The sequence below is a fragment of the Guyanagaster necrorhizus genome (genome assembly GCF_019112545.1).
Source record: "Guyanagaster necrorhizus MCA 3950 unplaced genomic scaffold BT62scaffold_20, whole genome shotgun sequence".
Classification (NCBI taxonomy): domain Eukaryota; kingdom Fungi; phylum Basidiomycota; class Agaricomycetes; order Agaricales; family Physalacriaceae; genus Guyanagaster; species Guyanagaster necrorhizus.
In genome coordinates this window covers 382,543-397,113 of record NW_025064899.1, presented here as the reverse complement: position 1 = coordinate 397,113, position 14,571 = coordinate 382,543, and the positions used below count along the sequence as shown (strand labels likewise).

The 14,571-nt window shown below is 45.7% G+C and overlaps 5 protein-coding genes across 5 annotated transcripts; 4 read left to right on the top strand and 1 right to left on the bottom strand.

Moving 5' to 3' along the window:
- Window positions 1-632: 632 nt before the first annotated feature.
- BT62DRAFT_901451 (cytochrome P450) lies at window positions 633-2,951 on the top strand (the record flags this gene model as incomplete). The annotated part of the gene is made up of 14 exons (XM_043183458.1): window positions 633-750; window positions 808-845; window positions 913-972; window positions 1,025-1,160; window positions 1,219-1,316; window positions 1,371-1,476; window positions 1,531-1,603; window positions 1,649-1,875; window positions 1,929-1,995; window positions 2,047-2,245; window positions 2,302-2,468; window positions 2,517-2,625; window positions 2,655-2,722; window positions 2,774-2,951. The coding sequence occupies 14 exons, from the start codon at window positions 633-635 to the stop codon at window positions 2,949-2,951; spliced, it is 1,644 nt and encodes a 547-aa protein (XP_043037414.1).
- A 3,209-nt stretch (window positions 2,952-6,160) lies between these two features.
- On the top strand, window positions 6,161-8,407 carry BT62DRAFT_304616 (uncharacterized protein). Its single transcript, XM_043180442.1, has 17 exons — window positions 6,161-6,176; window positions 6,231-6,420; window positions 6,481-6,519; window positions 6,589-6,599; window positions 6,652-6,716; window positions 6,767-6,821; window positions 6,879-6,936; window positions 6,987-7,040; window positions 7,089-7,114; window positions 7,169-7,228; window positions 7,281-7,292; window positions 7,344-7,359; window positions 7,411-7,579; window positions 7,629-7,691; window positions 7,741-7,798; window positions 7,851-8,092; window positions 8,142-8,407. Exons 2-17 carry the CDS (start codon window positions 6,392-6,394, stop codon window positions 8,193-8,195), a joined length of 1,011 nt encoding a protein of 336 aa, XP_043037413.1. The 5' UTR covers window positions 6,161-6,176; window positions 6,231-6,391; the 3' UTR covers window positions 8,196-8,407.
- A 275-nt stretch (window positions 8,408-8,682) lies between these two features.
- Window positions 8,683-10,786, bottom strand: BT62DRAFT_304506 (uncharacterized protein). The gene is made up of 15 exons (XM_043180441.1): window positions 10,643-10,786; window positions 10,451-10,583; window positions 10,350-10,402; window positions 10,282-10,296; window positions 10,182-10,220; window positions 10,085-10,127; window positions 10,016-10,029; window positions 9,939-9,952; window positions 9,874-9,884; window positions 9,758-9,829; window positions 9,518-9,695; window positions 9,297-9,467; window positions 9,212-9,245; window positions 8,781-9,157; window positions 8,683-8,727 (listed from the first exon to the last, which is right to left on the bottom strand). Exons 1-14 carry the CDS (start codon window positions 10,658-10,660, stop codon window positions 8,981-8,983), a joined length of 972 nt encoding a protein of 323 aa, XP_043037412.1. The 5' UTR covers window positions 10,661-10,786; the 3' UTR covers window positions 8,683-8,727; window positions 8,781-8,980.
- A 1,780-nt stretch (window positions 10,787-12,566) lies between these two features.
- Window positions 12,567-13,675, top strand: BT62DRAFT_304441 (uncharacterized protein). Its single transcript, XM_043180440.1, has 6 exons — window positions 12,567-12,671; window positions 12,723-12,896; window positions 12,981-13,044; window positions 13,105-13,139; window positions 13,191-13,528; window positions 13,600-13,675. Exons 2-5 carry the CDS (start codon window positions 12,839-12,841, stop codon window positions 13,433-13,435), a joined length of 402 nt encoding a protein of 133 aa, XP_043037411.1. The 5' UTR covers window positions 12,567-12,671; window positions 12,723-12,838; the 3' UTR covers window positions 13,436-13,528; window positions 13,600-13,675.
- On the top strand, window positions 13,671-14,183 carry BT62DRAFT_1008587 (uncharacterized protein; the record flags this gene model as incomplete). Its single annotated transcript, XM_043177461.1, has 3 exons — window positions 13,671-13,799; window positions 13,865-13,909; window positions 13,959-14,183. 3 exons carry the CDS (start codon window positions 13,671-13,673, stop codon window positions 14,181-14,183), a joined length of 399 nt encoding a protein of 132 aa, XP_043037410.1.
- Between the last annotated feature and the right edge of the window lie 388 nt (window positions 14,184-14,571).

Here is a 14,571-nt window from a genome sequence, read left to right as displayed (position 1 = left end):
TTACCTGTCAGGTTCTCTTCTCTGCCAACCTCTTGAGAAATTGGCACCTCGTTGAGGGGAAGCTGATTTCGGAAGCGGTTCGAGGATCGGGCCGGGGATTTCAACATTTATGCTGCGATCTGAGGGCCGTTGACCCAGTACTATCACCGACGTCCGACGGAGTCGCTCGTATTTCATCTACAAATTTGTGTCAGTCTCTTTGGTGTCGGTATTTCTGCAAAAACCGTTTTCTAGAGCACTTGGCAAGTTCTCCGTAGTAATCTGATGAGCTTAAATCCGCCATCTTGCTCCATACCATACGTCTTAGATTGCTCTCTTCGACCTCTTTCTTTTGATTCGTTCACCAAGTAACTTTCACCAAAGATATCGGAAAAGCCATATATAATAGGCTAGGGAAATACGTTGTTTCACTATATACTGGTCGAGCTGATCTTGGTCTTTGTTCCTGTTCTGCCATGCGGTTTTTAAAGGATCGGGGTAATCCTCGCATGGATTTATTACCTGACCCTACAAAGGGCCGACCTTCGCTATCGAGTCGCATTATGTGGATATTTTTTGTCTGGGCCGTGATGGAGCGGATGTGATGAGGATTTAATCTCACTAGTGTCGTAGGATAAGTAGTCTACAAACAGATGTTCATATCCGTCCTCGCACTTGTCACTTTTTCTCTAGCTTGTGCCGTCTATAGGCGATGGAGAAGAATCTCAATATCTGATGTCCCCGGACCAGAATGCAGGTCGTTTTTATACGGTTCGTTTCCCCCCCCTCCCCCTTCTTTACATCTTAATCACTGTAATCGCCTTCTAGGAAACTTACCTGAATTCCTTGGAGGTCAAGCTGGCGAGGTAGGGGTCTCTTCTGTCTACTATTGCCTAGTAAGGAGCTTACTCACCCTCAATCAATTCGAGTTAGACCGACTTCAAATGGCGGGATAGATACGGAGATGTATTCAGGATTCGGGCGCCGTTAGGCGTGAGTACTCTATGGCATTGGCTTCTGATGGTCTCATTCATTATTTCTTTAGGAGGACCGCCTCTTCATTGCTGACCCGAAAGCTATTCAGTACATCTATCATACAGCAAGTTACAGGTTCCCCAAACCTGAAGGAAGGCGGCAAATTTCTCGCCTACTGTTCGGACCTGGCCTATCTAACGTAGATGGTAGGCCGCTTTGAAACCTTCAAAAAAGCATGATGCCAGGCCGACTGTGATTATACAGGCGATGTCCATAGACGCCAGCGCAGAGTCATGCTTCCCGGTTTTGGCGGTCCGGAATCGAGAGCTTTTGTTCCGATATTTTCTCAGTGTGCCGAGAAGGTTTGTATCAAACTCTCTTACGTTTGCACACAATGGTATTCATGCTTGGTCCAGATGTGCCGCAAATGGGAGGAGGAAATAGAACTGAGCACCGACCAATCCGTCGTTTTGGACGTCACTTCCTGGATATCTAGGGCCACTTTGGACGCTATTGGTTACGGTGTGCTGTTGTGTCCGCCTTTTAGTAACTGCAAAATACTCACTGAGCATCTAGCCGCTTTTGATTATTCTTTTGGCGCCCTGGATGACTCCGGTAACCAACTAACAAAGGCGTACTCCAATTTATTGTGAGTCCTTCCCGTTCAGAAATTCTAATTCTCTCAGCACTGCAGTTTTTACATCTTTGGTATACCAACAAAGGCCGCGATTCTTGCCCTCTCGATCATGGATCATCTACCTCCTGCCGTCGTCGCTTTTCTGATGTGGAATTTTCCTGGACGTCTATCCCACGCGATGTTGTCCAACAAGCTCTCGACTGCCATTGCGAAAGACCTCGTCAAGGAAAAATCTGAGGCCCAACTCGAAGGAAAAGGCCGTAGAGATGTCATGAGCTTGTTGGGTACGTCCGTCCATATTTCATATCCTGTTTCGCAATACTGAGAGAATGCTCAGTCAAAGCGAATGCCTCTGAAAATGCGGAAACCAGATTGCCAGAGCGTGAACTACTGGCTCAGATGAAGTAAGTGTATCGTATTTGCTGGTCGAATCTTATATACTGTGGGGCTTCCAGTACAATCATTCTTGCAGGGCACGAGACGACATCTAATACGCTCTGTTTTGGTCTTTTGGAATTTTGCAAGCATCTAGAGATACAGAAAAAGCTTCGTCGAGAAATTCACTCCGCCGAGCAGGCCATTCGCGATAATGGTCGTACCGAGTTCACAGCCTCAGATCTGGATTCGATGCCGTATCTTTCTGCTGTTGTCAAGGTATGTGTAAATTTATATGTCGCTCGTGTACATAGAGAGTTAATGGTATGCTCAAGGAAACACTCCGCTATCATGCTGTGGTGTACAATGTTTTCAGGGTTTCCAGCCAGGACAATGTTCTTCCCTTAAGCAAGCCGATTACCACGATATCGGGCAAAGTTCTTCACGAGTTACCGATACCGAAAGGCCTGCAGATCGTTTCTTCTGTTGCAGCATACAATAGGTCGGTCTCTTTGTCATGTCAAGTTCAAGCGACACTTATATATCCTAGGAACAAAGAAATCTTTGGTGACGACGCTGATGTATTCAATCCCGAGAGGTGGTTGCGTGAGTACGTTCCCAAAACGACCGCGTCATTGGGTGTATACGGGAGCCTGCAAGTGCTCAATATGGACTTGATATTGCTAAGATATTGAATATTCAATACAGGTTCACATTCACTGGTGGCGCAAGGTCTTGCATCGGTTGGAGATTCGCGTGGGTTTTCTTCCATTTGCTCCTGGGTCATTTTCTCACTACATGCTGAAGTGTCCTGGAAATGCACATGTTCTTGATCCAACTCGTTGGATCCTTTGAGTTCTCGCTGGCTGAGGATACGGATATCCGTCGAGAGGCTACATTTGTTATGACTCCTACAACGGAAGGCGAGATTGAGAAAGGATCTTTGTTGCGTTTGCAGATCAAGGTCGCGCAGAGGGAGGATTGAGAGACCAACTTCATGCGGTGCTTGTGTTGATGCTTGGTTAGAATGCAGTAGGTTAGTGAGTAAGGGATGGTGAAGAGTAGTGCCGTCGTGTATCCTTACTTTTGTCTGGTAGCGAGCCATGCAATAGTGATGACAATGATACTGTACGCGTTACTTGAAATTGTCCTTCAAATTGACAGTATACGATCGATCGATCGATTCAGGACGATCGAGAAAGCCCCAACTACACGTTTCCAAGTTCAGGACTAATCCCCACCGCATGGGCCCTTGCAAGTCCGCTATTAAGTGATATTTTACCAGCTGCTCTCCAACGCTTTCCAGCACAAGCAATGCAACTATGACAAGATCCCGTATATACACGGCCTCGATGCTGAGCGAGATCGTGGCAGGAATATCACGAAGCTACCCTTCAGCGAGACTTGTGCGAAAGGGTGTGAACCATGCTATCGGATAGTCCCCAATGAGCATCTGTGAATGAGCTCTGATTTAGGTTTGATTTCAATTGGAAAGGAAGATGATGGCATTACCAAGATTTTACCGGTTGGAGACCCGTGAATGACGTACTGCCGGCCCTCTTCTGGCAGGCTGACTGGGCTGAAGTGATTCGGTCAGTTATCGAAAAAGTTTGTTTGTGTCAAGAGGAGGACACACAATATGGATACTCAAGACGTCTTCAGCTTGGCGAACAGGCTTTCAGAATGCAACCACTTGCTGTTCACTTTCTCTTCTCCCTTGAATGTGATATTGTCCGGGGAGAATGTGCTCCAGCGAATATCGCATATTGCGTTAGGCTGAGAGGTACACCGGAAGTTGTTCTGCTGTCACCATCATTTGGTTCGACGACATAAACGGGTTTGCTATCAAGATAGAGAAAACAATTGATGGGGTTATCCGAGTCAAGGATAGATTCCTTCACTGGAGCTTCGGTTGAAGGAACGTGTGTTACCTCAGATTGGGCGGGGGACAATGACAAGCTCGATCGCGGAACGGTCACATTCAGCAGATGCAGCCTGGGTATACTACTTAAACATAGTCCTCGTCATTGCATTAAGGCACGACAATATATACATGGCGATATTCTTGGCTCTAGTAGACTGTGGACCGGCTGCAGAAATGCGACGATTCACGGGAACGGGTTGATATTCTTCCCCATGCTATATCAGAGAAGAATCCATGACGAAAGGAAACGAGGCCGAGCACAAAATTCCCAAAGGCTTTCAAGTCTTTATTTAGGCATTAGCTTCACTCTTGTTCAAGGCACAAAATAGGAGTATGAAGCGTCATGTATCTCGCTGTAACGGGTGAAAGGAGCACGGATCAGCTTGCAGTATCAGTGTGACTTTTATCGGGAAGAATTGAAACCTGCGGTAACTTACGAGAGTGGCTCACTGGCCGAGGGGAAAAGCTGGCCCAGAACACGTGGCCGTGACTTTGAAATGTGGCTGTGGGTGGCTGTGGCTACCGTGACAGTAACGTGATCGTGTCGCGGCCTCCAAATCTGTTCTTTCACTTCTTGTCCTTCTGCCCTGTGGCCCTTTCTGGAGAACAATTTGTTCCTACATTCTTTCTGTCTTGATGGACACGCTACCTAATACAGACTGCAATCTCATGGTCCTTTTAATGACACAGATATCTCAACGAAACTGCCAGCAAGGAACATTAAATACACAAGCATGACCTCTCAAGCTCGCAGTATAGGACAGGATGGGTGATGGTACGCTTCTAAGGCAACATGCAGTAGTTGGTCCCCTTTACTAGGATATGGGCAGGAATCCGGCGACGATGAAACCTTGAGGTGCGTATATGCGCAATTTTTCTTCACCGATTGCTCATCTAGACCTTGCATAGGTGTGTATCTATGTGATAACTGCTGCGAATGCTAATGGAACGACTTACGAAGAGTATATTGAGTTCACTGCTGCCGTTGGTGGTCAGGACGAAGTGGGTGTTTTCTGGTCGTCCTAGAGGCACAAACTGATGATGTTCATAGCGACTGAAGCGTCAGTAGCGGCAACTGTGACAAAGCCTGATTATTACATGCCGGATATGACGCGTTCTTTTAAGGATAACACCTCTTAAAAAAGAGAGCAAATGATATTCTGTTTCAGGTCGCATCATCATGGTAATGCTCAATCCTAGCCGATGCCCGATGAATTAACCAAGCACACTACAAAAGAGGCGCATTTCTATTCTTCTGGAGATATGGTCTGCGTTGACGTTGACGGCCTATTCGTCGTTCTAGGTTCTGGGGTTGAGCTTAATCTCCGAAGGCATACGGGAAATTGTATATGTGCTGTGTTGCGTCTGGAATTGTTAGCAGGGACCGTGAGTCATAATATGATATGATATTCTATCCTCTTTTGTGTCGCGCTCATTAACGTTACAGAAACATTCTTAGCTCTGTTCTCACTTTTTTCTTCAGTCGAGTACATGCTTGCTCTCGACCATCGGTTCTGCTTTGCGGCCTCACCAAAGCCGCTTATCGATGTAATCGACATGTTTGACCGATGTGCATTTAAGCTAAGAAAGAAGCCAGTGCTTCGTCAATAGCACAAGGAAGGAGGGAACGTGAAAGACGGGCACCTTCCAGAGAACCTTCGCGCAACTCCCACGCGGGGAAAATCAGAGAGTATGGTAACCTGGGTCAGGCGGTTATCACTCATACAACGGCGATGCACATGAGTGCGACATTTTCTTGTGGGCACAAGGTTCTAAACTGAATCCTTTGACCTGATGTGGTGATTGGAAGGGCATGGGACTTCATTTCCCCGCCTGAGTCTCTGTATCGGTGCCGCAAACGACGATCCATCCATCTTTTTTCGAAGCCACCAGATTGAGTGCATTGATTCCGGTATGTTGCCTTCTTCAAATGTTACCACTGAAGCTTTTATCATGCAGGAAATGTTCCCAGCGATGTTGCTTGCACGTAAACCTCGGTCGACAGACGATGTATTGGGTGGGATCCGCTTGTTCTGAATAATTACCGCGGCAGGCTTGACGTCAGATGTTGCCTTTTGTTCGCCCAAGTGCAAATTCGGAGCTGCTGTCTAGAGGTCTGCTGCCCGACACCTATTTGGGTGGATCTTGGCTCGGAGCATGACCTTTTCTTCATTTTTTCCCTTCTGTAAGTGAACGAACACTCCCCTCCATTACTCGCTCTCAGTTATCTACATTGTCCAGATGTCCCAACTCGACTACCGTCCTCTTTTCTCTTGCTATCGACAAGTTCGCATCAAGTATGCATTAACATATCGCACCGCTGATCCTCTGCCCAATTAGCTTCCGGAATTCGAAGTGTCCCTTCCCGTGCTCCGTTGCACAACCCCAGAAAGTTTAAAAGTAGAAACGGCCTGCGTTCCTGTTTTTAACGCTCGATCGCGGATACCTCTCGAGCCTCCACCCATTCACCGTCACTCACGTTCCTTCCCCTCGCTGAAAAAATGATACCTGATTTTTCACTTGATAAGACGTGAGTGGCTGACGTCTTTCTTCGACTGATCTTCGGCTGAAGAGCGTTTTCTCTGAACAGGATAGGGGCGGCGTTCATCGGTGTCGTCGTTGCAGCAATGTATGTCAGGTCTCTTGTCACTTGTTCCCGTCCTTCCGTGTCTGATTTTTTCCTTTTTTTTTTGGATAGTCTGCATGGTGGTATGCGCCCTTCGCGCCTGCGTCATTCTGTATTCTCAACGAGGTGTTTCAGTCTCATGTGTCCAAGCCTGGTATTATTTTACGCACCAACATGACCAGTGGCCACTAAAGTCGATCGTATGTTTGACGCTCTTCTTCCCTTGGCTCTTGCTAACCGCATGTCCTAGGTTACGGCTGTTATAGTACTTGATACAGTGCATCAGGTGCTTATATTTCATACCGGTGAGGTGTTATATATGGTCGACGGCAGGCTTTTGTGCCACTGAGCTAACTGCGTAGTCTATTCGTATCTTGTCGGTCATTATGGCGATGAAACCGAACTTCAAAAGACCGTTTGGTGAGCTAGCCACTCCTCTTATGTTTCTGATCTCGTTAATGGGTTCGTAGGAGTCTCCTGGCTGAGGTTTTATTGAATGGGTTCACGGCATTTCTTGTTCAGAGGTCTTTTGTTTTTGGTCTCTGACTGTGTCGTTTCTGAATTTTTGTTAGCTTCCTCGCTCTACGTGTTTGGCGTTGTGCGTGGTTTAATATACGCTCTTCCTTGCTATTCGAGCTGATCAAGATTTTAGTGAGCAGCGAAAATTTTGTTGTCACGGCCATCGTCGCGTTATTGGTCATCGCCGAATTTGGTAGGAATTGTTTTAACGTAGTGTTCCTCACCTTGCTAACTCTCCGTTCTAGGGTGCATTATCGGTGAGCTAACGCAGTCTGCCATAATGACAAGGTCTCATCGTCTCTGTAAAGCGTTTGGAACTTTAGCGTATGTATCTTCATGACCTTTCCACGCTCGTTTGCTGAAACTTACCATCAGCCTGATCCACGTCCATACCTTTGTTGAACTCGCCCGTCTCAAGTACCTCTCCATCAGCGTCAATGCCCTTGCCGCTGCTGGAGACGTTTTCATTGCTGGCACTCTTTGTCTTCTTCTCCACCGTTCCAGGACTGGATTCCAAAATAGTGACACCATGATCAATAAACTTGTTTGTTCATTTTCTCCTCTGTTTTCTGAACATACTCACCTTTAAGCAGATCCTTTTCGCGGTCAACACCGGCCTCCTCACAAGTCTTTGTGCCGTTGCGTCCTTAATTTCTGTCAGTTATATTCTCTTTTCCTCCTTGTATGGGCACTAATCATGTCTAGATATTAACCGCGCCCAATACGTTCATCTACATTACGTTTTTCTTCTGCATGGGTCGATGTGAGTTATTTTCTAAGCTCATCAGACCCGTATTGACACCTGTTCTTGACAGTATACTCAAACTCCCTCCTCGCGACGCTGAACGCCCGCAAGCGGATCCGCACCGCTGCCGAAGGTATCAACACCTGTGGCGAAATCGGCTTCTCGTTAAACGACATCTCCAAAGTGTCCACGTTCTCGTCTCATCGTGGATCGAGTATATCCATCAAAATTGACACGACTAAAGAGTTCTCGAGCGATGTGGGTCATAATGTTGTCCTGGCTGGACCGCCTACGGAAAATGGATTGCCGGATGTATGTCGTCACTGACTATTCTTGAACATTCGGCTTATGGCTACGAAAGACTTTGAGCTCCAAGGCGAGCTGTGCCTTTCAAGAGATGATTGACGTTGCTTAAGATTGAGGGCGGATCTTCTTGTACGCTGTTTCATGCGTTACCATCGTTTTTGTTTCCTATCTTCACGCTTTAAGTTTCTGCTTTCCTTTCACATTCCATTTATGTAGTAGTAGCCGGAAAAGGATCCCTAAAAGTGAATAGTCTTAATTTCGTACGGTTATTAGTTTCTAATGACAAATTGTAGTTTTGACCGGTTCATTACTCAATCAAACTGGCTTGTTGCTACGTCTTCCGAACCTGTGTCTTTGGTAGATTCTAGGTGAGACCAGGAAACAGCAACAGTGAGAGAGGGTAAGAAGAATGGAGAGCAATACTTGGCTTTCAAGCTGTTCCCAGCACGGTCATGCCGGCCCTCAAAACAGCTGAAGACGACGCCGTGTTCACTGACAGCCTTCGTGGCCAATTGATCTGATAGTGGTGCATTATAAAGTAATAAGAACGACGTTGTAAGAACTCAGTCGGCGCAGTATAGGTGAAACGACTGTATTGATAGTGTACCATACCGAAAGTAATAAGAATGGCATTGTAAGAACTATCGGGATAAGTAAGTAAAGTGCATATAGGTATATGAGTTAAGTAACATACCTCAGTCAGCGCAGTATAGATGAAACGACTGAGGATGCAGGTGTAACTACTAGGAATATATACTGTCGGGATGAAGTATAGGAGCTCGGATAAAAGAAAGAGTCTGTAAGGAACAGTGTACAGTATAGATAATCAAGGAGGGAAAGTGTCGGGTAGCACGTGTCTCATTCAACACATTAGCACCATCAAACAATGAATATCTACCCTGCTACCTCTGCCTCTGATGAAATTGTCCCTCGCGACACGGCTCTGAACGTCGTCAGCTCTTCCTGGACAGTACTCTGCCCAGCGGCATCGGTGCCTCGAGCCCGCCTACGGAGCCGAAGCAGCATGCGAGTGACTGTGACGCTTATAATCGTCAACCCCAGCTGGATATCCTGTACGAAAGGCAACATTAACTTGAGTTGTACATTGCTATGCTGATGCAGTACCACAAACGTCATTATAGGGAGAGCAAAAAGAACACTGATCAGATTTCAACATACAGACTTTATAATAGACACCGAGGCAGCCCACGTCATGAAGTAGAGGACCGAATCTTGCAACATAACCTGCATCATTGGCTTTGGACCAAGCTGAAACGTGCTCCCATTCGATGATGGCAGTGTCCTCCAGTAGCGCAAGTGTTTCATCCCACGTTGTGCTCCGGCAGTGAAAATGGAAGCCTCAAAGAGTAGGGTCGGTATGCTAAAAAAATTGCAACGATAAAGTACAAGTGCGGCGGCGTCGTAGCTCACAAGTGGAACACACTTCCCCCTACATTTCCAAAATTGAAAACGAAGGAAAGCCACACAGACGTGCTTGCAGTGCAAGCAAGCCATCCAGAGAAAATCCACAAGATGCAGCGCTTCTTACCCAGAATTACCCAGATGCGAAGAACCAGTATGATTCCTATGATAACGAGCTGAATCGTCACTGATGTAAGTACGTGAGAAGTAATCGCAATAGTGAATGCAAGGGTAAACAATTCTGCGGACCATATATAATTGACTCGGGGTAAAGGAGCAGACAGTACACTTCCTTCGATGATAGGCTTTCTTCTGGCCACACTGCATCACGTTGTGGAGCTCTTATACTAAACTTCAATACGCACCTACTCTGCATCTGAATAATAACGCGAATCAGTGGAAGGTAGGGAGCTGGGTTAAAATAATGTACGTGGAATAATTTGACTTCGAAATCGGAAAGACATCAATGAATGCTTTGATCATCACCGAACGAAGGAAACGACTTACCTCGTATCGTTCTCCTTTACAATTGAAGGATCAGGTAATATGAAAGCTGGAAGCTCTGAGGTGACGTACCGAGAACATCCCAAAATCGGAGGGAAAGTCCAAGGTAGCGGTTCTGATAATGCCGTAATCACCTCCATGTATCGCTGACGCTGGACAACAGACTCACCACAAAAAACAGAAATTTAATCCATGACGTTCTTGAGGACTGTTCCCAACTCATGTTTAGAACAGCCTCATACTAATCGTATTGTGAAATCAAAACGTGCCCAGAAAAAGTTGATCTTCAAGACTCGTCAGTGGGGCGCGCACGCCAGGACTGTCAGGAAGTGCCAACCTCATCATCAATGCTGATCAGGTAGTCCCATAGGATGAACGACCTTGTTATATCTGTGTTTTATTAGAGAAGGTATCGGAAAAAGGATTATGGGACCGTACATCTCGCAACCTCCTCAGGGGAGTATGAATCCATATCGTCACGATGTGGACACAACGAGAGACCGACACGATCGCTCCAGGTCTTTATATCTTCTCTGATAGGCACTATGGCAGTGCTATGATGAAGGGGCTGCTAAACCAATAGAGACATCATTCGTTTGATCACGCATACAATTCATGAGAAACGACAACCAAAAAAGCAAGCAGCATTTTTGCAGTGCGAAAAGCTTACATCGCTTCGTTGCGCAGTCGGTAATATACTCTGCTGACTACCCAGGCCCAAACCTTGGTCGGAAATCCACCCCGAGGAACTTGTTGAATGAAAGGGGAACGAGTATGAGAAGTAGGCTAAGTACCGACTTGAAGGAACGGGTAGTGTGATGTCCTGAAATTGTACCTCCAGGACGGACGAAGACGCACAAATGGACAAGGATGGTCACGCTTCCCAAACTTGAAGGTAACCTCAAATTGGAGATATGCTAGTAGATCCGTCCAACAAGAAGGAAACTGAAAATGACCAAGTCGTTGCCGGTTCGGTTATCAATCGGAGTGAGTCTTTGTGTTTTCCGTGATTGTTAGACTTATTTTCGATGTAGATTAGTCCGCATGCATAGCTCCTACAAGAAATACTCGAACGAGGCCGATACATCTGGGCAGGCGACTCCGACGTTGGTGGAAACATCGGGGTTCATGTTTGATGAATTGGGTCACCGAAATTCTACCATGGCGACAAAGATCAGATTATACGGCAACCCTTGATGCGTGTATTCTTATTTTAGGTCTTCATGCGGCAACGACAGATCTGTCCTATCACTGGACTTGGGCACAGGGCCCACCGCTTTTGTCAAGGAAATTTATCTATCATGTGATTATGCATAGACACTATTTTGAGTATTATATTCAGTTCTATTATATATATTTTGAAGAGAGTTCCATATGAAACCATCATGTGCCCCTCATCTCTGCTTAGGCTATCACAGTGAAACAGTGATCAAACAATAAGGTAGCAACACCTTGCTAAAGCAGGAAAGGAAAAAAAAAAGATGAATTGGTGATGAGTGATAGAGAAAATCACAGAATAATAGATGTAAAGTAAGGAAAGAAGTGACACAAGATAATATACAGAGAGAGATGGAAGAGTGAAAAAATCAGTAAAAAACCCAACACTGAAAGTGAGATGAAACAATGATCTTGCTCCTCTTTGTGAAGCAGCACTTCAATGATTGAGTTAATTGATAAAGCCAATCAGCCTGGATAATGTTGCAGAGGTCTACAGAAATGCTTCTTACCCTTGGAACCCACATTTATGATGAACTTTTCTTTCTCATGAAGTGTGCATTATCTGCTCCACCCCTAGATATCATATTCTGTAATTTCTATGTCTAATACCAATCCATCTGGTGGCTCAATTTCAAGCTCCTATTACAGAATGAAGACTTTCTGAGCTGGTCCTTCACTCTGGCCTCTGTGAACAAAATAATCTAATCACAGACAGAAACCCAAAAACTTATATCCTGAGCCAGAAATCTCAATAAGTCTCCACAATCGAAAGTGAGGTGGCTAAGTGGCAGTAATATGATTGTCCAGGGTTCAGGTCGCGTTGGGATCACATGATCGATCTTGCAAATTTCGGTCCCGCGATCACAACTGTAATCCCGCCCACACATACTCCCTCCGCCCCTCAAGCAACTTAACCAGAATATATACTTTACATTTACTGAATGACTTCTCCCCATACGTATCCCTGAGTCACTCTTACGAGACCCCCTTCCAAAATTGGGCGACGATGGCTAGACGACGCTTGCACTGGCGCGAAACATTGGGATAGTAAAAACACCGTTCATAGATTACCGGCTGCGCGAAATGAAGCACTCACTGTCACGCGCTCCAATGATGGCGATGATGTAGGGAAAAGGGTGACAACTGAGGAGATTGCAGCCGTTTCATTTATCTTTCGCTGGAATGCTGGGAGGAAGCCGGGTTCGATATTGCAGTAGAGGCTGTAGCTCGTGAGTGTGTGCCTCGATTGACAAGATTCACAGCATTAACACATCACCCCCCTTCTCGGCCTATTAGACGGATTCTTCTGGCGGGATCAACTGACAAAACGCAACAACTCATAACATCAGATCTGCGATGTCAAGATATTATATGTCTATTTATGAAGTGACATGGGATGAATGGTGTTCTTGTTCTCATTCGAGCGTCTCCTATCCGAGCGGTAAGTGCACTCGACCCTCATCCATACTCATAAATTGCTGAAACTCGCTAGAAAATGGCTTAGGGCGAAAGAATATGATTCTGTGCTATGATTTAGGTAGGCCATCTTAATGGACAGTTCAGCATCATGTTGGTTTCCTTGAAACTATACTCCGCCATCAGTTTAACATGATACAGCGTGATCCTCTTCTATATATAACGCGCCGTATAAACGTTCTCCAACACGGTACATCGGGCTTCTCTTTTCTAGGACATTGACATTGACTTTCGCTATTTCATGTGTTCATCCGCGGACGCAATACTCCCTAAGATGGAGCTTCAAGCTTGGCTCGACACCACTTTCAATTGTTACCTTCTTGTACATTTCGCTCATGGTCAGACGTCAAGATCAGACATCTCCGAACCTGTCCTAACCGTTGAAAAGGTGTTTATAGGGGCATTTTTGGAATGTCAATATGGCTACTACTGGGTATGAATATTGACTCAGCTCGTCAACCAGTCTTAAACCTTTTCCCCTCAGTTAACAGCGTCTCCAGGGCACGAATATACATGGGATGTATAATCACAGCTCTATACATCTTTGCCACAATCGCTGCCATTGCCTTATGGATCTCTTTTAGGGAGGCTTTTGTCTTTGGAACATCTTTCCGGGCGCGATACGATTTGGTGGTTTCATCTGTGTTGTTGGACACTATGAGTGAGATAGCAGAAGCACTGAACTTTATAATTGCAGACTGTATTATGATGTGGCTGTTTACTTCTTAATGGTCGCCTTTTAGATCTGGCGTTGTTGGGTTGTATGGGGACACGATTGGAAAGTAGTGACCACTCCGATTTTTTTCGTCATCACCGAAATAGGTATGCTGCTTACATCGCTTGCGACTTCATCGATGTCATCTTGCAAGCACTTACCTTTTTTTTTTTTGCAGTCTGCGGATGCATTCTTATAGTTCATCAGATCAAGGCCGACGATTTTGCGATAGATTTGGCTCTACCCACCATGGCTATGACCTTGGGAACCAACATTCTATGCACCGGTCTGATTGTTGGACGTATCATTTATGCTGCTAGAGGACATCGTGGCATCATGGGCGGCATCCGGACTTATCGTGGTATTATTGAGATTCTCGTAGAATCGGCCGCACTGTATTCTTTGATCTCTACGTGGTCCTGATGATACTCTACCCTCTCGAGGGTAATGGATATATATATGCCCAGAAGTTGGCTTATCCTATCACTGTGGGTCTTTCTACTTCAATTCGCATCATTTTTGCCTAACAAGCCTCAGGGTATCGCACCTACCTTGATCATCGCCCGCGTTGCCTCGGGACAAGCCCGTCCCGTAGAGTCTTCACATGAAACTCAATCTTCCTTACACTTTCAGGCATCTCGTGGAAGCACTACTGAAGCAGAGATGGACGATGTAGAGGAGGATATGATACAGGGAAATATGGAAGGAACTATGCTCATTACAGGACGACTCGAGCTATCTGGTTCGGTCGAAGAAGTCTGAAGCCGTGAGAGAGGGACTATGTCGCCTTATCTTCGTGTCTAGATTGTCAATATTTTTCGCCTTGTCAAAATAAAGCATTCTTTTTGCTACTGAACACGATGCCGCTCGCCGCTTTCATCGTCATGGATTGTTTCTTCTTGAACTTAAATATATCAAAAAATAGCTCTGTTTGAATACCGAAGTTACTGGTTGGAATTGGGCAACACGTCAACTCATTAAAGCCATCAGAGACATGATCACATCGGAAAGATGAGAATTTGAGGGCGACCAGAATCTGTGCAACAAGGTGACATGTTGGGAGATAGATCTCGGTACAGATTTTACATGAAATTTGTGTGCCCCCGATCTCTGGCGGGCGGCACGGGATTGAGATCCTCCAGAACACGAA